At 41.7% G+C, this 24,392-nt stretch overlaps 1 protein-coding gene across 2 annotated transcripts; it reads left to right on the top strand.

Annotated features, from left to right (window-relative positions):
- Window positions 1-402: 402 nt before the first annotated feature.
- On the top strand, window positions 403-6,505 carry LOC131576025 (alpha-1-antitrypsin-like). 2 transcript variants are annotated; one of them, XM_058832272.1, is made up of 5 exons: window positions 403-479; window positions 2,118-2,762; window positions 3,367-3,637; window positions 4,171-4,318; window positions 6,023-6,505. In XM_058832272.1, exons 2-5 carry the CDS (start codon window positions 2,132-2,134, stop codon window positions 6,230-6,232), a joined length of 1,260 nt encoding a protein of 419 aa, XP_058688255.1. In that variant the 5' UTR covers window positions 403-479; window positions 2,118-2,131; the 3' UTR covers window positions 6,233-6,505. The 2 variants fall into 2 exon arrangements, with proteins under 2 accessions (XP_058688255.1, XP_058688263.1); XM_058832280.1 differs by having other exon boundaries at window positions 463-548.
- The last annotated feature ends 17,887 nt before the right edge of the window (window positions 6,506-24,392 follow it).

Below are 24,392 nucleotides of genomic sequence, written 5' to 3'. Positions count from 1 at the left end.
ATAATGCTATTTAGGGCAGGGTGGAGCTGTACCTGAACAAACTTGCTGCTGCCTTGGGTACTCAATTAGATGGCATTGGTGCATCAGGGTATCCTGTGCAGAAAGTTCAGTGGGAGAGGGCTTCCATGGTTTTTGTCTTTTCTTTGCTTTTGCATGTTCTCCTCATGTTGTGTTTTCAGGAACTCATTTACCACAGTTATTGGTAAAACTCTTTTACTTACAGTTTAGTTTGAGCCAAGAGTAGCGATGTCCCTGGTCTTTCTTTCCCTTTAGAGCTGGCTAGGTGCTGGCATTGTTCTGGCTGTGTGACGGGAAAAAGACTTTAAATATTTGATATCCAGGAAAGAAAGAGTTTATTCAATCTTTGCTTTGCAAATAACTCTTATTTGCCCTGTTTAATCTTTACCAGTGGACACTGATAATACTAGGAAGCAAATGAATAAGAGGGGAGAAGCATTGTGAAAGAAAAGTCCGGCACAGTAAGTACCACATTATACTTTCTTAGAAGTCTTTGACTGTGTGCTGTGTGTGATCCCTGCTATTTACTGGTAAGATTAACTTGTTTTGTACAGTAATTGGAAATTATTTTAGCTTCTGGAAGCATGTTCTGAATGTTTGAAGGAGAATTCATTCAGTAATCCAGCTCCTAGCTACAGTGACAGGATGACAGGGTTATGAGGTCCAAAATGAATACCCGACAATCAATACCAAGATAAGGAACAAAACCTTGTCTCTGCTCCCAGAGGAATAAATTTAGTTGAAGTCCCAACTATTCCAGGCTGATGCAGGATCAATGAGAGCAGCTTCATTTCTGTCTAGTATGATTAAAGACCAGGCTACTTGCAAGTAGCCAGGAAGAGAAATCAGTCTCTCCCAAAGGCAGATTTGAGGAATTATGAAATGAGTTGTTACCAGAACAAAAATTAATTATCAAGAGTTTGAATGCCTTTTTTTTCCCTCAGTGTTTATACCCAGCATTTTAGACATGCTGAGCATAGCTCCCATACTCAGCACTTCAACAGCTTTTATCTCCAGTTTTTCATAATGGACATTTAGAAAAGCCCATTTGGAAATAACAACTCCCCATAGTAAGTCTGGTGCAAGACCTGGACCTGGCTTTAGACACACAGGCTGAGGCAGATTCTGGGCAGAATCTCATTCTTCAGAATAAGTATGTAGCTGCTATGAACAGTATTCAGACCATCCCTATTTCCCTGAGGGCCAATGCTTGCTTCATGGGTTTGAGTTTCTGTCATTTGAGATAATTTAGGTGAGGCCCTGTATGGAGAGCATTCTTCTCCAATATGTCACAGGATTATTCCACCAAAAGGATGGAAGAGAGACTGTGGGATGATGAGGATTTAGCTTCTGTCAGTTGAAGGAAAGGGAAGGGTCATCAAGTTTCATATACACAGCAAGGCAGATTCCACTGTAGCTTTTCCTAAGCTCTTAAGTCTTGAGCTTTGCAACATTATGTATAGCTTATGTGCAATATAGAGCACATTGTGTCAATAAATTTTCTTGATTTAGCCTCAATTTGCTTGAACACTTAAGGTAAAATATTGAAATAATATAGGTCTTGAGTCAGAGCTGTTATATAAGAGTCAGAAATATATAAACAGTTTAAGGGCTGAGCATTTAGGTGGATTTTATACACTGCTATAACTGACTATCTCTGCAGTGCCTGAAAACCAAAGTCATAACAAGATCATGGGTACCACAGAAACATATCAGCAAAAGCTGGTCACCCTGCCAAAGTACTTGCCAGATAGATGGGTGCCAATACATGAACTCAGCCAGGTACCCCAATGTACTCAGGAATGCACTGAGGCCATGCTGGTCAGAAGCAAGGACTATTTCACACATAATACCTCAGGAAAGCTGATTCTTCCCTGGAAATACCACATTATTGTCTTATTTCCTTTGCTCCTTGGTCACAAACAAAGAGAACTGACTAGAAATAGACTGTCCAGAGGCCAAGTAGAAGAGTATTTCCAAAAAGAATAGTAGTTTTAATGACTGACATCTGAAAATCAGTATCTAGAATAAAAAAATCTTTTTATTCAGTAAATAAAAACTTCTCTAGACCTAAAAGTTGCTCTGTTCTTTCTTAACAGGACTATTCAGGACAATGAAGTCTGCACTGTATTTGTGTTTGCTGCTTCTTGGACTTCGAGTCCAGGGTCAACAGCAGGAACAACAAGTACACCATTCCCCAGAAGACCAGTCCCAGGCTGATGTTGAAAACTTGCCTCATGTCAAGCTAGCCCCCAGCAATGCTGACTTTGCATTTAAGCTTTACAGGCAGATCAGAGATGAGTTTGGCAATGGGAACATTTTCTTCTCTCCTTTGAGTATCTCCACTGCCTTTTCAATGCTCACCCTGGGGGCCAGATCAAACACGCTCAGAGAGCTGCACAAAGGCCTTGCCTTCAACCTGACTCAGCTGGAGGAGCAGGAGATTCATGAAGGATTTCAGCGTATCCTCCAGCTGCTGAATGACCCTCACCGAGAAGTCCAGTTGAACATGGGCAATGCCCTTTTCATAGATAACCACGTGGAATTGCTTCAAAACTTTTTGGATGATGTCTCAAAATTTTATCATGCTGAAGCAATTTCTAGTAACTTCAAGAATCCTCCAGAGGCTCTAAGGGAAATCAACAACTATGTGGAAACAAAAACACACGGCAAAATTGTTGACTTATTGAAGAGTCTTGATCCAGAAAATGTGATGGTTCTCATTAACTACATTTTCTTTAGAGGTGAGTGACAGACATGGGTAGCAGCTATACAAATCAGATCTGGAAGTTCTAAGAAACAAAACTTTTTCACATTGTGAACACATCCTATAATCTAATTTAGTATTTGAATATTAAAAAAATATTTGAAAGATAGAATCATTTTCTATATGAGAAATTAAAAAAATAATGAAAAAATAAAATAAGCAGCAGAAGTAATATAAATTTTAAGCCAGGTTCAGAGCTGAAGACATTCAGAATTTATGATCATTTGTTGGAAGGCACGGGTGTTTGGCTGTGCAGGACATGGTCAAACACAGATGACACTTGCATGAAAGAAACAAACCTGAACCTTGTATAGTTGGAGTCTATGAAAGATTTACCATTATCTGAATAAAGGCACATCTCTTTTCCACTGCAAGCCTCAAACTATACTTTTCTTGTGTGATTTTTATTAAAACCATTGAAAAGAGGTTTCTTTCCATGGCCAGGGATCAAGAATCCTTAAATTGGCATAGGCTTGTTGCTTTCTCTACAGTTCAAGTATATTATTGTAAGCATCAATTAATGTGGCATGACTTTATTATTCCTTTTTTTAAAAATTCTATACTCATTCTTTTTTTCAAAGGCTCCTGGGAAAGACCTTTCAACAGTTTCAAGACGAGAGATAATGACTTCTTTTTGGATGCTGAGAATTCTGTTAAGGTCAAAATGATGCATCAAAACGGGGACTTTAATGTCCACAGGGATGAGAAGTTGTCTTGTTGGGTAGTAGAAATCCCATACAGAGGAAATGTTACTTCATTTTTTGTTCTGCCTGATGAAGGGACAATGAAACAGGTGGAAGATGCTCTGCTAAAAGAAACAGTGGCTAATTGGTTGAGATCATTTGAAAACAGGTAATATTTTAACTGGGGCTTTGTTTAAATATTGAGCAGGCCAAAACTACTCATCCAGGAAAGGTAAAACTTAGGATACCATGATGAATAGCTAAGTACATCTCTGAGGAACAAGCACTACTGAGCTCCTTTAACCCAGACAAGGTATCATGTGAATTCATACCAAAGGGGAGCCCTCTGAGCTCCCTCAGTCACAGCTCCCAGTTGAGAGATGGGTAGATTGCCCTCCAGAACCTGCCTTCAGTAGGAGGAAGCCAGTTAAAGAGAAAATACAATTCCTTTTTCTCGGGTCCGGATAATATTTTCCAGTCAGTCATTTTCATAAACCATCACCCTACCCCTGCACCACGGATCAGACTGTGGCTGGTGGGACAGATACCTCAGTTTCTGATTCTTTAACATGAGATTTATCACTGCCTTAGGAAGCCAAGCCTTAGCTCCTTGGGTATCTGGGATGGATATATAACTGCAAGAGATATTGCTTCAAGGGATCTTGCAATAACAAACTCACATTTTTATTTATTTTTGAAAAGGAACATCTACTTGGATCTTCCACAATTCTCTGTCTCAGGCTCCTATGATGTTAAGAGCCTGTTTAAGAAAATGGGTGTGACAGAGGTGTTCAGTGATCAGGCTGATCTCTCTGGAGTGGCAAAAAATCTTCTTCTGAAGGTTTCCAAAGTAAGTATACAAGCAAGGATGATAATCAAGAGATTTTTCTGCCTTGTTTTTCTGCAGTTTTAATCCTACAAATAGGTTGATGCTACCCCTAGAGTGTAGTCATTGCTTAATGATGGTAAAAAAGGAAGGAAAAGGTTAGGCATTAAATAGCTGTTATTCCTAAGTTTAATACTAAATTGTCTTAATATTAACAACACAGTGATCCTACAAACTTAGCTGAAAGTCTCTGAAGAAGAAAACAACCAGAAAGCATAGCAGGAATAATTTCACAAAAAGCTGGTATTAAAGAAGTAATGCATGACAAGGATCACAGTTATGACGTAAGTCTGGGAATAGTCATTCTTATACTATGTATGCATCTTTCATTTTCACATTGTCTGAGCACTTCAGAATTGATATGGACAACATATCTGTGGGACAGGGATATCCCCATTTCACAGTCAAGAAATGAGTATGCAGATAAACAAAATGATTTCTCTAGAGTCCCGAGGAATATATGGCTTGTGTCATGAGGGAGGTGAGCCTTCCCTCTATTCTTCACTTCACTGAGACTGCCTCTGGAGTTCAACACATCCAGTTTGGGGCTCCTGAGTACAAGGGACATGTGGGCACCCCAGAGCAGTGAGTGCAGTGGAGGGTGGGCAGGATGGCTGAGCACTGGATGTTTGAGGAGAGGCTGGGAGAGCCAGAGTAGCCAGTCAGAAAAGAGGGTGAAGGCGGGGTTCTTAGCCCTGGCTACAGATATTTATTAGAAAGATGCAGACAGGATGGAACACAGACTCTTCTTGCAGATAAACTGTGATACATCAATAGAAAACACAAAAAATATAGAAAATGGGATATTCAGATTGGGTATTATGTAAAAAATTTCACCATGAAGGTGAACAAAAACTCATATGGGTTACTTAGGAAATTTTTGTCCTTGTAAATACTCACATCCTGACTGGATTAGATCCTGAGTAACCTCATCTGGTGTCAGAGGTGACACAGTGTAGGCGGGTTGGTGGCATTCAATGGCCTCTAGAGGTCCTTCCATCATATATTATTTGTGATTCCTCACATTCTTCCCTGTGTTATATGGAAACACCTGGATTGTAGATATGGGACTGATGCCTGGAAAGCCAAGTAAATTGGTGAAGGGTAAACAGAGACTCATGAAAGGAAATTTTAGATATGTTGCAGACAATGAAGGAAGAAAACAGAGGGCTGTCCAAAACCAATGAAATAGCTCATGTGAATTCCTAAACACAAATTTTCTATACCTACCAGAGAAAGCCTTGAAAAATCTTATCCATGGGCTGTGTTACAGAAAGGCACTCTATAAAGCCTGTCACTATTATTTTTGCAGAGAGAATTATTTTGCTTACACAGAAACTGATGCAAAATGAAAAATTTCTTCTTTTGTGTTCAGTATTAAGGACAAAATATTACTCTAAGAAAAAAATATCTTCTGTGTTGCTCAGTCTCTGCAAGCAGGCATGTTTGACTCTGTTGAAGAAAACTGTTTTTGAACTCAGAGCAAACTTTGCTTGTCTTGGAAAGATAGTGTCTTGGACATTAGTATTTTTTTTTCCACACCAGCTCTGCATTCATCCAGCGCTTTCTTTTAAGAATTATTGTCTCACAGTGTTAAAGCAAGCAAATCTTCCTCCAGCTGCTTCCCTCTCTTCAGCTCCTTGATTATAATCTCTGCTTTCCTTGCAGGCGATTCACAAGGCCACGGTGGATGTTAGAGAGAATGGCACAGAGGCTGCTGCAGTGACTGTGATGGGAGTAGTACCAATGAGTCTACCTTTTCCTCCTCCTCCTCGCATCAGCTTCAACAAGCCCTTCCTGATGATGGTTATTGATAAAACCACCGATGCCGTGCTCTTCCTGGGGAAAATTGTGAACCCAACTGCTGGGAAAGACTAGCCCAGAGCACGTAAACTCTCCAGGGCAGAGAGGAGAGCTTGTGCAGATCCCAGAAATTACTTTGCAAATTAGGACTAGAACTGACCTGATGCATAATTAACAAATAAATGAATCTGCTGATAAGTTCTTCTTTACATCAAAACAGACATTTGAGTACAAATATTATCATTTTTACAAAGTTACTCAGCCCAAGTAGGCAGCCATGGGGTCTTCATATACATATATACATATATTATATGCACATATACATATACATATATATTTTTTCTGTGTAGTTATCATGGTGTCAGGGTTTTTTTGTATGCAGATACAATTTCCTGCTGTTGGCTGAAAAACTTCCTGTGTCTCCCATTTCCTGTCCTTGCCTCACAAACCATAAGTCTATCCTTTTCAGCTGGGGAACTCTTCTTTCCCTCCCTCTCATTCCACCGTGGATCCCAGAAGTCTCCTTCATCTTTGAAGTCCTTCCAGGGGAAGGGAAACAGAGACATAGAGCTGATCACTTTCCTCTCCTAGATGGTGGATGCTACTTGGTAAAGAATAATCTTTTTCCTTCTAGATTTACAACTGCCTTTTACCAGCTTCAAACCTTGCTCCCTTCTGCACTTCTCATTATTTGTTGCAGAGCAAGGGGCCCAACATTTCTGGCAAGGCAAGAATTTAGTTTTTGTGTCAGTGAAAGCTGCACATCATTGCACAAATTGTCATCTTTAATGGTCTTGTGCATGCACAGTAAAGCATGGGTTCCTAGGAGAACCAGATGTGGCAAAACTCATCCACTGCTCCCAGAAACTGGTGACAGCAGCTGGAGTCCACATGCCAGCTGATCATATTGACCTCCATTCTCTTCAATGCCTCCAAGAGGATTCTCTCCACTAAGCTGACGTTCAGGGTGCAGAAAAGTGACTTGGGCACCTTCCTGAGGGCCAAGTAGGCAGAAGTCAACATTACCAACTGCACCATGTGAAGGGAAAGTTGTGCTGCAGCAAGTTAATTAAATTAACTGGCAATTAAAAATAGAGTAGGATAGTAGTAAAGACATAGTTGAAACCACCTTTCCTCCAACCTTTTCCTTGTCCCAGGCTTAATTTCACTCCCAACTCCTCTACTCCTCTCTCTGAGTGGTGCAGGAAAGCAGACACAGGGGCTGTTGAGGTTGGTTTATAATGCTTCATCTCTGCCACTCCTTCCTATTCCTGATGTTCCTCTGCTCCAGCATGAGGACAGTTGACAGACCTTCAGACACTGCTCTGGCATGGCTCTTTCCTGCAGGATCTGATCTATCAGGTATTGACTGCTCCAGAGTGGTCTTCTCTCCATGGGGTTGCAGATCCTGCCAGGACCCTGTTCCAGGGCAACCTCTCCACAAGCTGTAACTCCCTTCTCGGCCTCACCCACATGCTCTGGCGTGGGGTTCTCAAGCAGTGTGGCTTTCTGCTCCACCACAATCCTCCACAGGCTGCCCCTAGAGGCACAGCTGCCTCACCTGGCGCTTCTCCAGGAGCTGCAGGGCAATCTCTGCTCTGGAGTCTGGAGCACCTCCTGCTCCCTCTTCTGCACCCACCTGAATGTCCGTGGGGCTGCTTCTCTCGTTATTTTAGTCCTCCCTGTCACAGCTGCTACACAATGTGTTTTCCTTTTTGTCGAATGTATTGCCCAGAGGTGTCACCATCCTGGCTGCGGGGCTCTGCTGTGTTGTGTGCTGGCTGTGTTGGAGCCCTCTGGAATGGGCTGGAACTGGTCATGTCCAGCACAGGACAGCCCTGACCTCTCCTCACAGAGGCTGCCTGCCAGCACCTCTGCACAAACACCAGATACATAGAACCCATCTGGGGCCCACAATGGGTAGTGCCAGTTCAGGGTTGGGTAGAACGCTTTCAGGGTGCTAATGAACCATCAGAAGCTCCTTCAGAGTGTCCTCTCAGCACCAACAGTGGAGGGCACCTTTCCAACACTGCCTGAGCTGAGCCTCAGGACAGCTCAGGACACTGCTTCCTCCCTGGGTTTCCAGCCTCAGCTCTGCCCTCCTCCTTAGGAGGAGCTGGAGTCAAAGCATCCACTGAGGGGACCTGGGGCTCCCTGACACTGCTGGAGGGCATTAGCTACTGGCTAGGTTGGGTCACAGCTGCTAAATGCTTCTGCAATGTGGTTTGGTTTGGGAGAGCCCTGGCAGGTCATGGGGTAGAGAGAAAACCATAGTGTGCATTTTTGCAGTGAGAGATAATACAGCTTTTCATGTGAGCAAGCACAAACCTTTCCAATAGTCCTATGGGAAAAAAAAACCCAACCTCTAGCCAACCTATTCACACAGACCTAGACTTGCTTAATGCAAAATATTTTCTCTATAATCATCCCCTTATATCCCCCATCTCCAGATTTTAAAGAAAGCAAGCTAGCAATGCTCCATGGAAAATCTGAGTCAGCTATACCTGTCTAACGCATTTTCTCTCTAAGGAGAATAAAATCGTTTCAGCATTGCTTGAAGGGGCAAACGTCTGTTGTTGGAGACAAGCCAAGGATTTTAGCTTTGCACAGGGCTGCCAAGCTGCAAGTCTCTTCATCCACAGCTACTAATACAGCTTGCTCCATCACTGCTCCCCTGCTTTGGGAGTGGTGAGGTTTAGGGGGGCAGTTAACTGTCTGCTACTTGAGACATGTTAAAGGGAAGACAAGGATGAAAATTAATAGGAAATCGTTCATATTGCCTCGTTTCTCCCCTTCCCCTCTGCCCAATTCTACAAAATGAAACCCAGGAACAACCCCAGTTTTATTGTTTACTAGTAAATACTAGATAACTGAATTATAAACCTTTGTAAAAAGTCTTAATTATCCTCATCAGAAGTGTGAGATTTTCTTATGGAAAATAGTGCAAGTTCACTTCGTGACATTAGACACACTTGGTGTATAATGAGTTAAATGCACTTTTTTTGAGGGTGGAAAATTTATTTCAGCTGAGAGGATAGTTCCCAGCTATGCTTTTGTAAATTCCCTGCAACTACAATAAGAACAATTTTAAAAAAATTTAAAAAAAGTTTTAAAAGGCAGACATGATTTCTTAAATAAGCACTTAAGTTCAAAGACTTTGTTGGAAAATTAGATGGACTTTGGAAAGGAGCTTAAAGAGTTGGAAGAGAACAGGAGTGTTGAGCTGATTTGCTCAGTTATTTTAGCTCCACAGTGGAGCTAGAGGGAGTACAGAAAGAACATGATGATTTAACAGAAAAAGTGAAAGCTTTACAGATGTTCAGAAAGTCTGCCTTAAAACCAAAGGCAATAAATACATTGGGCCAGCTGTAGATACCCTGAATCAGCTCTGGCTGAAATTGAAATTCTATCAAGAGGAAAACATATCACCCTGAGCCAACTCCAGCCAACTGAGAAATTTCACATTTTCAGGAGCAACATGGAAAGATGAGAAGTGGGAGAGTAGCATCTCTCTGAAGAGTACAAGGAACCCTTGGCCACTCTTCAGTGTACCAAAGCCCCTCATACTTCAGATATACTAACCCAAGGGAGAGAAAAGGTGCAGCCAGCACATGGAGTGGACTGCCCATGCCTTGTGGCCTGGTGTTATCAGGGATAACTCGCCTCACCTCATCCTCCACCAGCACAGCACCTACAGGTAACTAGTTAAAATGTCAAGGATATGCACTTTGGTCCTTGATGACTTCTTTTGTTAACTAAAAAATTACCATCTACCCCTACCATACTGGAATATTTGGCATACAGGATGCACAATGAGGGGTAAAACTAGACTGCATTAATTTTGCAATGTTTGACCTCCATTTTGCACAGATTTTAACAGACAGGTCTCTCTGTACATTCGTTAGTCATCTGTCTCTGATGCTTTTGCTGTCAAGGACCTACCTGAGAAAAAAATATAATTCTGAAGTGTTTAGAGACAGCAGTACTGTAGCTGAAATCACAGGAGTCCTGACCTGAAACTTCCTACAGTCAGCCATAAGTGGGGATGGAGATTATCTGAGCAGTGCTTTTGTTTTGTATTTCCAAAAAGTCTGACCTGACATTCAGCAAAATTAAGGTTTTTGAGAAGCAATAGTGAATGTTGTAGGCAGCAAGCTGTCATATTTGAAACGTAATTTATTGCACATCAAAGTTCCTGTGAACTCTCTTATTTGTCTGAAATGCACCTATTGAAATAGGATCCATAAATAGCCACCAAATCAGAAAAAAGTATGAAAGAAAAGCACCATTGGCTCACATAAAATCATGTATTAAAAATGCACTACAACAGCTTCTTATGTTGGATTCTTTTTCTGCTCTAGGTTTCTTCAAGCCCCTCTTCTTTTTTTTTTTTTTCTTTTTTTTTTTTGTAGGGTTGAAGTGCCTTCCAGTTTACTAAATTATCACTTCTGCAACTGCCTTGCAAGGCAATAAATGCATCTGGGGTCAGGCCTATGCATTAAAGGAATTCCACAAGAGTGTGGAGAAGGCAAATGCCCTTGACTTGGTTAGATAACCAGGTACAGCTACCCCACTTGGCATGCATTATTTCTAGTAAATCTGGAGATCCTTGATGACTAAGAATTCAAGCAAAAATATTCTCATAAGCCCTTGGGAGAACTGCTGGCTTAGCCAATATCTATTACATGCACAATTACATGGATATTCTTGCCAGCTATATTTCTTTGAAGATGCGCCAGTACAGGCAGTATTAAAGGGGCACATCAGGTTTTTAGTTTTTTAAGACTGTTAACTCTTGCTAGCTCTGTTCATGTTTTCCATGAAAATTGTCAGTCCTCATTTGTAAATCTGTGAGTCATTAGGCAAGTATATCACATTTACATCAAAATTCTGCATGCCTACGTGCTGTGTGGATGTCAATGGGAGCTGAATTGATTGTGTGTACTGCAGGTAGGATTGATTTTAGCATCTAAATATGGCACTGAAAAAGGAAGCAGAAAACCACAACTTCTGTATAATTTAGGAATAGAGCCATTCCTTACAAAAATCTGCAAGGTCTGTGGTGCTCACTCATGTACAGTGAATTTACACTGCCCTTTTTCAACTCTTATTCAAGAATGAAGTGCCCAAAGCTGAGCACTATCTATTCTGTTCTGTGAGGGATACTCTGCAACCCTGGAAATTCACCTTAACATCTAAAAAATCAATACTTGAAGTGCTGTAAAAGTGCTGTGGAGGTTGAGAAAGTGGTCGAGCTGACCCTAATAGAGCAGTTCATATGGAAGAACCAGGTCCCCAAAAGAGCAGATGTCTTTAGGTCAGATTGAGCTGCAGATTTCCTTGCTAAAGGCCCAAGTGTGCATATGGATGTGAAAGTGATAAAGCAGTATCAGGATTCCTTCTCTCTGAGAGCATCAATTCTGAACAATTTCCCATCTTGCAGGCTGTTTGGTGTGAGAATTTTTGGTAGCCTGTAAGGGTTGTAGGTGGGGAGTAGGTTGTGTGAAAGTCCTCTCATAACTTTTAAATTAGTTGGATGATATCAACAATTCCAAACTAAAAAAACCCTAACCAACTCTCTTAAATAAAATTCTGACCACCTGTCACTTTCCCATCTACGTCCCTATCTCTTGCACTCCCTGTGCTATTACAAAAGGGAAGTGAATTAGATAAAAGCTAAACATGAGCCAGCTCTCTGACTCAGACATTGAACCACATATTGTAAGGGTTCAGGGGAAGAATTCTCAGTTGTACCAAGAAAAGAGAGAATTTATTAGTTTCTGCTGGTTTCCAAAAATGAGACAGTTTGATCTGGAACAGATCTGAAAGTCATGCAAGGGCCTCAGCAAAATTACAGAAACAACTAGAAAAACAATTTAGAAAACTTGCTTTCTTAAAACTGGAGACTTAAAGAAAATAATTTTCCATGCCTTTCACCAGAAATATTATTAGATAGTAAAACTTTCAGAGTACAAGTAATTATGAGTACTGCTTGGTGAATCCAGCCATCTGGTTACAGGATAAATATGCCATTGCAGAAACAGGATTTCTGTGGTCAAGAAAACCCTAAAACAAACCTGGCTAAACAGAGGTTCATTGAATATTTCCTAATGATTCCTCTTTTTCTTCATTTAGCTTCATTTTACACTGTTTCTCAAAGGTCTCATGAACAAAGAATTTCATTATAAAATGATTCAGAATCATGGCAAAATATCAGTTAAAGCCCAAATGAAGACCAAACTAAGTAAATATTATAGTTAGCCTCATAAGCACTGAGTGGCTGCCTGCCTGGGTGGTGAAATCCCATAGACATAGTAAATCTCTTGTTTATCTTACAGAAATGAAAATGTAGGAGGAATAGAAGGCCCTTTGGAATTACATGCTATAAAAACCCAGAAAAAATTCATTGGCATACAAATTTTTATTGGTTGCTCTGTTTACATACACTGGAGGCCAGAAGAGGACAAATGCCTTAACAATACAGATGTAGTCTGGTCTCTTGTTTTTCATACAATACTACAAGGGAAACACATCACTCACTCTTCTTGGAAAAAGCCCTTTAGCCTCTAAAGGTCTACTATGAAAGGGAGAAGTTCTTCTCCCCTAGTTTTACTTTAAGTAAATGGCATATAATTACTGAACAGCATATATGGAATGGTATGGATGCTAACTGTGAAACAGAGAAGCACAGTGCCTGTGTAAATTACAGGCCACGTAACTTTCTCAGTCTTGCCTGAGAAAGTGGCCTGGGAAATCATGAGGAGGATTTAAAACAATCCTCAGAGACAGAAAACAGCTTTGCAGGTGTTGTTTGTCTGTTCCTTGTTTTCTTTGCAGGAGAAAGTCGAGGGGTGGTGTGCCCCACTGACCAATGATGGTGATGTGTTAGTTTGCTAACGAATAAGAGTTTCCTTTCTGTACTTTCCACGTATCGGTCTATAAAAAAGACCTGAAGTAATAAACTGAGAGAAATTCTCCTGATCGACTCCTGAGAGAGTCTGTGTTGTTCATTTCGCCGTTCCTAATAGAGCGACAGAATGGAAGCTTTTTCTTCCAGGGTATTTCTCCCCTTGTGCTGTGACATCAAGGTTTACAATTCCCTCAAAGGTGGTAACTTTAGCATCTTGCATAATTGGTGGAAAGAGCACGGTGAATATTTCAGCATTTTCCCCAGACTGGTCATGTTTAAGGAGCCATTATACCTCAGCTGAAATAAGAAAATTTCCCTCTCTTCTTACCATAACAGAGCCTGATAATTCCTGCTCCACTATGGAAAACTATAATGGAAAATTATAAAACCGCCTACTTAGCTCCTTCTAAGGAGTAGTTTAATTGTGAAGTAGTAGTGTTTGGGGGTTTGTGTTCAAGAGAGATTTTGAAGGAATAATTAGAGAGATTATCTTAAAATAAGTTTGTAAATCAGTGAATAAGGGGTGAAACATAAAGTAATTTTCTGGCAGTACAAATTGAAATGATCATAACAGGTGACTAAAAAGTGGGAGTTGACCTATTCACACCAAATAGGAGACACTAGAAAAGGTCAGAGTTAGCAAAGAGTTTGGAAACAAAAAGAAGCAATTGCTAGTGCAGTAATCACAAAGAAAAGCCAGTCAAATCTTCAAAGGGTAAAAAAACCCCTTGGTTCTGAAGGGGTAAAAATGTATTTCTGAAGCCCAGGCAAGAAACGTGTGCCCCTCACATTCTGTTGATTTACTCATTTTCACAAGAGCCTGGCTGCTGGGTCCCAGGTGCAATGCCAGCCTGGGCTCCAGAGGGGCTGCCACAGGCACACAAAGGTCCCCAAAGCAGCGAGCACTGTGACGGAGTGGTCAGGACTGGAAATGCACGGCTGTGCGTGCCAGATCACACTGCTAAGACAGCTGAACTCACGAGTACTCCTGCACACGGACACCCAGGTTTCCCAGTCTCATACTGGATCACCCTAATTAACTCTGTGCTCTCTTAACAGAGTATCTGATATAAAACTCTTTACATTGCAGTGTGTTCTTGAGCAGTAAGTACCATCCTTGGGCAGCAGTTACCATGCCTGCTCCTCTGGGCTGGTCTTCCTCAGCTGGTCTCCAAGAGCTTTTACCACACCTTGCACTTAGTTTTGCTCTCTGTGAACTCTGGGCTGTTTCCTCAAAGTCTTCATCATGCTGAGCCCTATGGAATATAGGAAGAAAAATTCTTAGGGATGTTTTAGAGTGGGCTAGTCAGACTAAGTAACTCTAGCAATATTCAGTGTACTAAACATCATTTATCAATGTACCACCTAGATGCTTCCTATTTAGCCTTAACTGAAGAGCATCTCATCATGAAGCCTTTGATCTAAAGGCTTAATTAATCTTAAAACCACAAACTAGGAAGTTGTTCAACACTCAGATAGAAAATATACTAGGCATGATTTACTATTTGTGATCAGCTTAGTGTCTGTCATTAAGTTAATTCAAAATAGCACATAAAGTATGGCTTCAGCTTTGTAATTACTATCTTAATCAACCCTAATATTTCTCTATATTTGGAAATGTAGCTGACTGAAATATTCTCTTTCTAGTAATCAGACATGGGGAAGAGAATAAAAGTGACACAGCTTCAAAGGAGAGGTTAAATTTTCAAGCATGAAATACAATTTGGGAAAGGTGTCTCAAGAAGAAACGCTGCATCTGTCACATACAATTAGCACTATAACTTTTCAGGATTTATGAAGAAAACAACTTAATTTGATATGTCTGAATTTGGAGCGATGCTGATGTTGGCTTTCCTCTGAAGGACTTTGAATTAGAAAAGCAGGGGAAGGAGAGTACTTGCTGCATCCTACCAGCCTTTTGCTAGAGAAGTTGTGTGGAAGTCCCTTTGCCCTTCATTTCTGGCATGAACCTTAGGAGACAGTATGAAACAGCAGAGCCATTGGAACCCAGGAGCACTCAGTGTTATTTTTGCTCTCTTGTGCTGGCATGCAGCTGTGCCCACAAGAGCAATGTTGTCACTGCTTGCTCTACAGCTACTGTATAAACTTTATTTGCTGTTTAATGTATAACAGTGTGTTCACTGTGTAAACCTGTTCAAACAATATAAAGAGTACAAAAAGCAAGAAAGGTCAAATGGATGTGATGGGGTCCTTCTGAAAGTGCCATGGATACCATTAGATTTTAGTAGCTAAGGATATTAAACTCACATTAGCTATCTGTGTCATAGATTAACTCACTCAATTAATTAATTCATGCCCAGTTGATGAAGCTCATTCGGGCAATGACAGTCTACTCTGTACAAAGAAGCTCTTCTTTAGCCAGCTAAAAAGGCAAATTACATTTCTGCAACCTTGAAGATGAATTTTAATTAAACTTTTAAACTTTTAAAGAAAGCAATAAGGCAAACAAGGACCACTGAGCACAAATTATAAAAATATGTAGGATTTTTGGTAAGGTCTAATTCCCATCACTTGTAGATAACTAGGGTATCTAGTTCTTTGGTACTTAGATGGTTTCCACAGACTTCAGCTGTGGCATTCACAGAGCATGAAATAGATCCAGGAAGTCTCACAGCAGAAAACCTAAAGAGCGAATCGGGAAACTCAAAAGAAAATCTGCAGCTTCCAATGAATGTACATCCTTCCTCTGGCTGTTTTTGGGTCAGAGTGCAGGGGTCTGAGGGGCATGAAAGAATGTCGAAACTTATGATCAGGGCCTTTTCTGTGAAGGTGACGGAGAGATGGGGAGGGGAAGGAGAGGCGGGGGGAAGATGGAAATATTTAAGGGATAAAGATGCTTTGCCACCTCTGAGACCATTTAACCCTTCCCAGGAAGACCACCTGACACTGCAGGGGCAGCTCAGGTAAGAGAGAAGAGTTTCTTGCCCTGGGACACCTTCCTAAGGTTTCTGCTGCAGCTAAAGACTCCTGCCACAGAGCAGCTTTCACCTAGTGCCTATCTGCCTACAGTCACACACACAGATGCACACACTGCTCTCCTTAATACTTCCTCATTGGGTTCAGACCCACCAGCAAAACTGACCTGTGGTCCTTCTGACCACACCTCCCAGCTACCTTCTTATGCCTAGCTCAGAAGTATCCATCCTAAAGCCCCATCCTCTTCAGGATGAAAAAGAAAAGCTGCTCAGCAATAACTAATAATAAAAATTAATTCTATTAATTATATTACATATACATTCTATAATAATAATAATTCTTTTAAAAGAATGATGCATATAAATATCCACTTTCCACTCTCAATTTCTTTCATCATGTATCATGTGAATCTCGGATCACAATCTGAGAAGAATTGAGAACATATGGCATTCCTGGCTGTATATAAATTTGTGATACAGGGCACTACCAAGACAAAAGTCATGATGACAGATTCTATGATTGTTGCATGGGACACTACTGGTAGCTGCTTCCTTTACAGTTGTTATCTGATCACCTGTAGGTAGCTTCCCATTTTGTGCAACTCCACATAACCCTTCTACTGCAGGAATAATTATCTGCATTTGCACCCAGACTCCTTCACAATCACCTTTGCCTAAAGCTCCTATTCCCAATATCTGTGCATTAGTGTGCTGACTGGTCAAAACATGGAATATCTGGATAGCTGATCTGCAAATATTAAAGAACAGAGAGAAAATAGGAAAGAACAGAGGGAGCCTTCACTGGCATCACAACATGCTGGAACAAATACATGGAAATTCCTGATGGAGCTCAAGGTGAAAAGCTTGACTTTGTGGTACCCTCACTATTTGCAAATAGTACTAGGATGCTGCACTTTGCAATTATTCTTTACATCTTGTGCTTCTGGTAGGGAACAGAGTCCAAGTGAGCAAACAGCACCTCCAGGAGAAAGAGGGGTTTGTAGCTGACAGGTTAGAAGGTTGCCAGGTAAGAAAGCGCAGGGGATCCAACATGCTTTTTCTGCAAGGGCAAGGCAGCACTGCATGAATTACAGTTCCACTGGTCCTTCCCTTTCCCTTTGCTCACAACTCACCAACTGCAGGAACTGTAAAAAAATATTGTTTCATGTCTAAGGGCTACAAAGGATATCAATTACCTGCTTTAGACACCTACAGATTGCAGTCCATCATCTTACAGGCTATGTCTGGTTTCTTGTTGGTTTTCTTCCATTTCAGTTTTACTGGAAATTTCCCTTCTTGATCCTAACCAGAAACACAACCTTCTTCCTGCACTGTTTTTTCCAAATGTGAATTTAATTTATAGAGCAAACAACTGCACATTTCACATTACTAGATCACCTGCCTCTGCTTATGTTGCCTGAGTCCAAAAGACACGGGGCCTCCTCTGACTGACTGAGGTGACTGGTTTCCATCTCTTAGCTGGGACCAGCTGCTCATTCACACCCATCAATATTGTTCTCCTTAAACACACCTGAAGATAACAGAAAAAAACCCACCAAAGTGCAAACAGGTTTTGTAAGAATACTATTAGAAATATTTCACAGTAATTGATTACTATAATATAACATGCACCAATTTGTCAACCATTCCTTGCACTTTCATGGCATTCAGGAGTTTCAGTCCTCAGAAGCAGGACTCAGCTCTGCTGAAGTGAGTGTGCGTGGGATGGGAGCCTTTCCCCTTGGAGGCAGGTTGGTGCCTGTACATAGTCCTCCACACCCTTCCTTAATTCCCACTGGTCTCATCCCCACATCTGCTCCTGAGTGAATGAAACACCATGCCAGAACAATTCTAACAACTAGTTTCAGGTTTGCCTTTGGATGAAAAACGTTGTCAGCAAACCACTTTTCATTTTCTGAGTAAATGAGCTGAAAGTTTCTCCAAGAGATCAGCAGGTTTTGTCTGACCCCAGCTGAAAATTACTGAGCTGAGGCAGGTATTGTAAGAGTCAGACAATATTTTAAAGAAGCTTCTAAAATACTGATCCAGTTCAGAAACTATCAAAATAAAATGCTTTTGTTTTTCATCTAAAAAGTATTTGGGAAGAAACTATTCAGCAGATTCAGCAAAAGCTTCAGAAGTTGCTCTGGGCAACCTGAAACAACATGTCTGGATGAAGATGAGATTTGACAGGAGTATTTCACCTGTCAGAGGCTCTTCCCTCTTCACGATGCAGCTGACCTTCCCCTAACTAGAAAGTCTCTCTGCTTTTGTGAAAAAAGGAACGCAGGCAATATCTACATTATTAGCTGTTCCTCAGAAATTATTATCTGTACCTGATCTGGTTAATGTTTATGATAGAGTCTGGGTTTGTAACATTGTTCAACAGCTGAAAGAATATGAAGAACAGGACAGACTCTGTGCATTGGAGATAATTGACTAGACAAGGAATGAGTATCTCTGAAAAAAGGCTACATTTAGACACAGCTACTGAGCATCAGATCTTTCACAAACTGAAACCTTCAGAGCCCCAAAAACCTGACTTTTCCTTCTAGCTTGCCATCTCCGGTCACCTCCATAGCCACAATCTCCCAAAAGCTAGGTGAGTTTCTGAGGAGTAATAAAGAAGGTAGAAAGTAAAAATAAAACCATACAAGTCTCATTATAAGCAAAACAAGACTAGCAGTTAAACTTGGCATGAAAATGCATTTTTACAGTGTAAGAGATATTTCAAACTATTTTTCTTCACCAAAAGACATAGGGTAACTCCTGCCTGCTAATATCAGTGCACTATTTGGCCAGACTGTGTTGGATGTACCTGTACATGTCCAGCTTACTTGTGGTGATGGTCAAGACTAGCTAGATCTGTTTGCTACACATCCATGATCACCATCATGTAAATAGTTGCAAAGTATACTCAATGTCAGCTAAAAACTGAGCTAAATTAATGCTGAATTTACACAACTGGCTGTTTAAGTATTAGGAAATACAGAAATTCATGTGGCACTGACAAATACATCTCAAGAGCCTGTGTGCTGGTATCTTTATATTTTCCTTCAGGAAAGGCGTCATGTTGAAAGAAAAAAAGCTGGATATTTCTTCTTTCAAGTATATGAATATCTGTGCTTGGAAGTAAGACTGAGGCCTCAGAGTTTTACCTCTGGAGAAATGTAATGTCAAATCAGTGTCAGTGGAGCAGGACTTGCACCAGTCCCATCTTTCACCGAGAAGCACAGCACAGCCACCTTCATCCTGGCATTTCCTAACTGCAGGGGTTTGCAGTTAATGTGTCCCGCTGAGGCACCTGGCATGTGACAGCCCTTCCAAGAGCTCCAGGTTTTATCACCTGCAGTATCCCATTTCTGAGGTGTCTAAGTGCATAATATTCACTACATGTGGTGGATGAGACCAAAAAATGAGATTCTGGGGCAAGAGAAGACAGTGCAAATGCTGGAGATGGTAGATTTATGAGGTTTAAAATCAAGCTAAATAATAAGCTAGTTTTCAGCCTGCTGGGTATTTGTGTATCTCCAATTTCTGTAAATCTCCAATATCCTAGCCATTTCAGAGAAATCTGAAGGTGTCTGAGGAGAGGTGATGTGCTTTTTAAGGAGAGATTTCAAAGCAGAAGGTGTTTCCACAGGACATGTACAGAAGTTGATAACCCCTGAGCAGCTTCCAGAGCTTAAATCCCTTATGGACCATGTCTCACAGCTCAGGGCAGGAGGTGTACAGTCATTTTAAGCCTGCAGAAACCTAGGACCTCCTTTAGGTGAAAGAAGCAAGCATTACCAAAATAAAGATCTAACACTGAGTATGTTCAGACCACATAATTTTAGAGCATAGAAGCAACAGGTTCACTGAATCTTCATCTTTCCTATGGCTCTCCATAGGAAGCAATTGCAAAGAGACATAGAGAGGAGGGAGATTTCTCCACACATAAGATAAAGAACTGTCAACATTTGTTTCCAGACACACTTACATATATTGTGTATTCGTGGCTCAAGAAAGAAGAACATAAATGTAGTCAATAATAAATGTCTATGTGCAAGGCAAATGAGTGCATACTTGAACATTTTACAAACTGTGTTCTCCTATGATGATTTTATCACTAATCAGAGCTAGCTCTCCCCAGTGCAATCACACTTCATCTTGGGAGATGTCGCCCTGAAAACTCAGCTTCTGAGTTTGCTAACATGGTTTTCTAAGGATTTTCCCAGGAGAGTAACTGTAAACATAGATATGTGTACATTCTTTCTGTTACACGTCTTGTGATGGGCATCTCTCATGGCCAGTGCAGTGAGAAAGTGTTATCCTGACCACCCAATCCCTGGCTGTGGTCAGGAGCCTATAAATCCTGGGAGAAAAAATAAACCCTGCTCTTCCTTTCACCACACCTCGACCTGTGTCCGTGTGATTTATTCATCTTCAGCGGTAACAGGGAGATGCCTTAGCTTGTCCTGAGAGAAGACAGCAGACAGTCAGATCTGTTGAGACACTTGCAGTCATGCTTTTTGCACACATGCTTCTTGCACACTTAGAAAGTAAATTGAATTAAATCCCGGCTTCTTGACCCCCACTAAGGACATGTCTGAAAACTTGCCATCTTAATGGACATATGTGAAAGAAAATGGCCATATCAAATGCTTCTTTCATAGCAGCTTTTTAAATAGCCCATTCAAGTTCACCTGTTCCAAGGTTCACCAGTTTCTATCTCTCCACCACGTCACCTATTAGAAAATGTATCATTAGCAGGCAAGTATAGAGAAATCAAGGCAGCTACATGGATTCCTACTGGGATTCAATCAGTACTGGGAACTGTCAAAGCCTCTGAGGAGAAAAGCACAATCCTGTGCAGTGCTGCAATCCTGAGCACAGGCAGCACCATGGAGAGGTGTGAGCCACCTGCCATGGCTGTGGCGTGCTGGGAGCACGGCAGATGGCCCACCAGATTTGCTTGTTCTCAGGGTGGTTTTTGTGTGCTGTGGTCTGACAGAGCTGTGTCTGGGCAGCCAGGAGGGAGCCTGCCTGCTTCCCCTGTGCTGGCTCTGCTAGGGTGTGCCTGAGGACCAGGAAGATGACACCTTCCCAGGAACTGAGTGTTTCGGGGAAAAGCCTCATGTGGTGAGAAGCAGAGGGGAGTTTCCCTGAAGGATGAAATGCAAACCTGCAGCAAAACTGGAGACAGGGACTCCTGAGAGCATGGTTTCACAGTCATTTTTTGTTAGAAAAATAGAATAGTTTATGTTGGAAGGTCATCCAATCCCACCACCTGCTCACAGCAGCACCTGCCTGGAATCTAGCTCAGGTTGCTCAGGGCCATATCCAGCCAGGTTTTGGATGTCTTCAAGGACAGTATTTTCACAGCCTCACACAGAGATATGCCCTTGTATTTCACCTCCCTGTGAACACTCCTTCCCATAGACCTCATTGGCATTTCCCTTGCATCCCATGCCTTGCTCACTACCACTGAGCACCTCTGGCTCAGTGCAAGTGCAGTCTCTCCCTTCGCCTTCTCTTCTCCAGGCTGAAAAAGACCTGTTCCCCAGTTTCTCCCCACTTGTCTGGGCTCCAGAACCCAGAGGCCATCAGGCATCCTGGAGAGATGGCATGGATGCAGGGAGATGAGGCATCTCTGGCAGCAGCATCCTGTACTTTGCTCAGGTTAAAGCAACCATGCAACCACAGCATAAGAGAAGGAAGCAGAGTCCAAGCCAGATTTTGGAAGTGATGGAACATAATTCTCCTCGGGACCAAGAAGTTCTTCACTGCATTACAGAAAGAAACTGATGCTAGACTGGCAGTAAGGACAGGGACTCACTGCAGGTGCTCAGGGGACAGTACTGCGTGTGCATTCCCTCACTGCAGCTGGAATTCATGTCTGAGCAAGACATTCCCCCTTGGGATGAGCCCAGACCTAATGTGTGGGGCTGGCAGGGGGCAAGACCAATGCACAGCATGAAAACAAAGAAGGAACTTGAAGGTGAAGGTCTGCTGTATTCTCACTTGGAAGCACTGGAGAAGGCACTTGACACAATTGTACTTGATTTGTACTGATGTTTGTTCCAGCAGGTCACTACTGAACTGTTCCAGGTACACAGGACTGCCTTTCCTCTTGAAACACAGAGCTCCACAAATTAAATATAGCCTGGCAGGGGAGAGAGGGGTGCAGCTTTCACCAGCTCCCACACTGACATTTACTCTCAGCACTATTGTAGGAGGGACTCTGTGCTCTCTGTACTCCAGAGGGCATCATCAGAACAGCAACAACCCATTGTGTTTTAAAATGACTTTTAGGGAAATTAGTTACATATTTTAAAAAGATGAAAGTGTTTCTCTACTAGAGATGCAAGCATACAGTTCTTCTAATTTAAATAAATAAATTATTTTTGGACCACAGCCAGCCTGATTTCAAGAAAATTCATACTGGATGACTCTTGTTAAGGTTGTCAATTTACTAAAAAGTGAAGCAGTATTATTTAGACATAATAATAATAATAATACTTCTAAAATTCCAGAGTAACTTGGGTTTCAAAGCAATGACTCCTAATATTACAGACCAAGAGGACCAAATGGAAGGATTGCTGTCTTTCAGAATACCAGAGCAGTACCTACATAAGATTACTGCCTGCATAAAAAGAGAGCTACAAGTTCCTATGCAACATATTCTGACATCGAATATTGAAAGTCTCAGCAAATTTCAGGGTGGCTTACATGGTTGAATGAAACTGTTATATAGATGAGGAAAAAGAAAATAGGTATCACAGTGGGTATAACATTGGAGATTGATATAGATCAGTTTTATTTACTTCATTTTCCTTCTTGCAGTCCCATACAAATGTCAGCAGATGAATGGCATTTTCAATTGCAAGGATAAATTGCTCTTAAATAAAACCATATTAAGTTGATTGGTTTTTCCTTCACCTTTTTCGGTAACTTTACTCATGCCTGAGCTTCTGTGCTCTCATTTTGCTCTCAATGCATGTGTTATTCATCTTCAGTCTGAATATGTTTTAGGTAACTTCTGTAACCTCAAAGGTGATTTTCATTTTTTGTTTTACAGAAAAACAGGCTGCATGTGCCCACCTTTTTTTTTTCAGTCTGTAAACAATTCAAACACATATGCTAGCAGTCTGGATCAAAATTTCTACTGAAATACTCTGCTTACCTTTGCACAGGTAAAAGGAAACCACAGAAGAGAAAGAGGTAGAAGCCAGGAGGGTAAGGATTTCCAGGAGCTCCAACAGCTCTAAATGCATAGAACCCTCCATGTTGTACACATGTGCAGGCATACAGGGTGGAAAAGAGAGGAGAAGAAATGCTTGTATTCATTGCTAACCCCTGAGGAATGGCCCAGAGGAAAATCCTTCCAAAACATTCATCCTATTATTGTAAAGCTTTTCCTTCTGAAAGATCCCTTCTTTAACATGCACTACAAGAAAAGGCATTTTCTTTACAAGAAGAACATTGAGGTGCTTCAGTGTGTCCAGAGAAAGGCAATGAAGCTGTTGATGGGTCTGGAGCATGAGTTTTATGAGGAGCAGCTGGAGGAGCTGGGGTTGTTTATGCTGGGAAAAGGAGGCTCAGGGAAGACCTGATCACTCTCCCCAACTACCCGAAAGGAAGCTGCATCAAGGTGGGTGTTGGTCTCTCCTCCTGAGTAACAAGCGACAGATAAACAGGCAATGGCCTCAAGCTGGGCCAGGAGATATTCAGATTGGATATTAGGAAAAATTTCTTCACCAAAAGCATTATGAACAGTGGAATAGGCTGCCTAGGGAAGTGGTGGCATTACCATCATTAGAGGTATTTAACAGACGTGTAGATCTGGCCCTTATCATCAAGGTTTAGTGATGGAGTTCTCAGTACTGTTCAATGTTTGGACTTGATGATCTTGGATGCATTTACCAACCTAAATGATTCTATGACATATAGCACCTTTTCTCCTTGAATCCCCTACCTCCCAAGGGGATGTTCCTCCTGGATGGAAGGTGTTCACTGGGGCACTGCCCTGCAGCTTTTCCAATCCCTCAGTGATACCCACATGAGCACAGTCCCTGTGGCTGTGCCTCTGTGGGCGCTGCAGGAGCACACCCTCACATGTGAAAACAGGTGGCTCCAGGTCTGTGTGAAAGCAGGCTCTGGTGTCCTGGCCTGCCCTTCCCTGTCTGCCTTTTTGTGCCAGCCCACACCGGGAGTGCAAGGCAAGGGTTTGTCCTTCAGTCCATTGCTGTGTGGTGACAGCACTCTGGCTGAGGCGTGCTGATGCCATGGGGTTCTGGATGCACATCTCTGCCATCATCCTGCCATCCCTTCAGCAACCTCCAGCCACTACAAATGTCAGTACTGCAGCTTCAGTTTTAAAGGGGATGTCCCCAGAAATTTGCTG

This window comes from Poecile atricapillus, chromosome 1 (genome assembly GCF_030490865.1).
Source record: "Poecile atricapillus isolate bPoeAtr1 chromosome 1, bPoeAtr1.hap1, whole genome shotgun sequence".
In the NCBI taxonomy this organism is placed as follows: Eukaryota; Metazoa; Chordata; class Aves; order Passeriformes; family Paridae; genus Poecile; species Poecile atricapillus.
The sequence above is the reverse complement of the archived record's forward strand: the minus strand, read 5'-3'. Positions and strand labels throughout refer to the sequence as shown.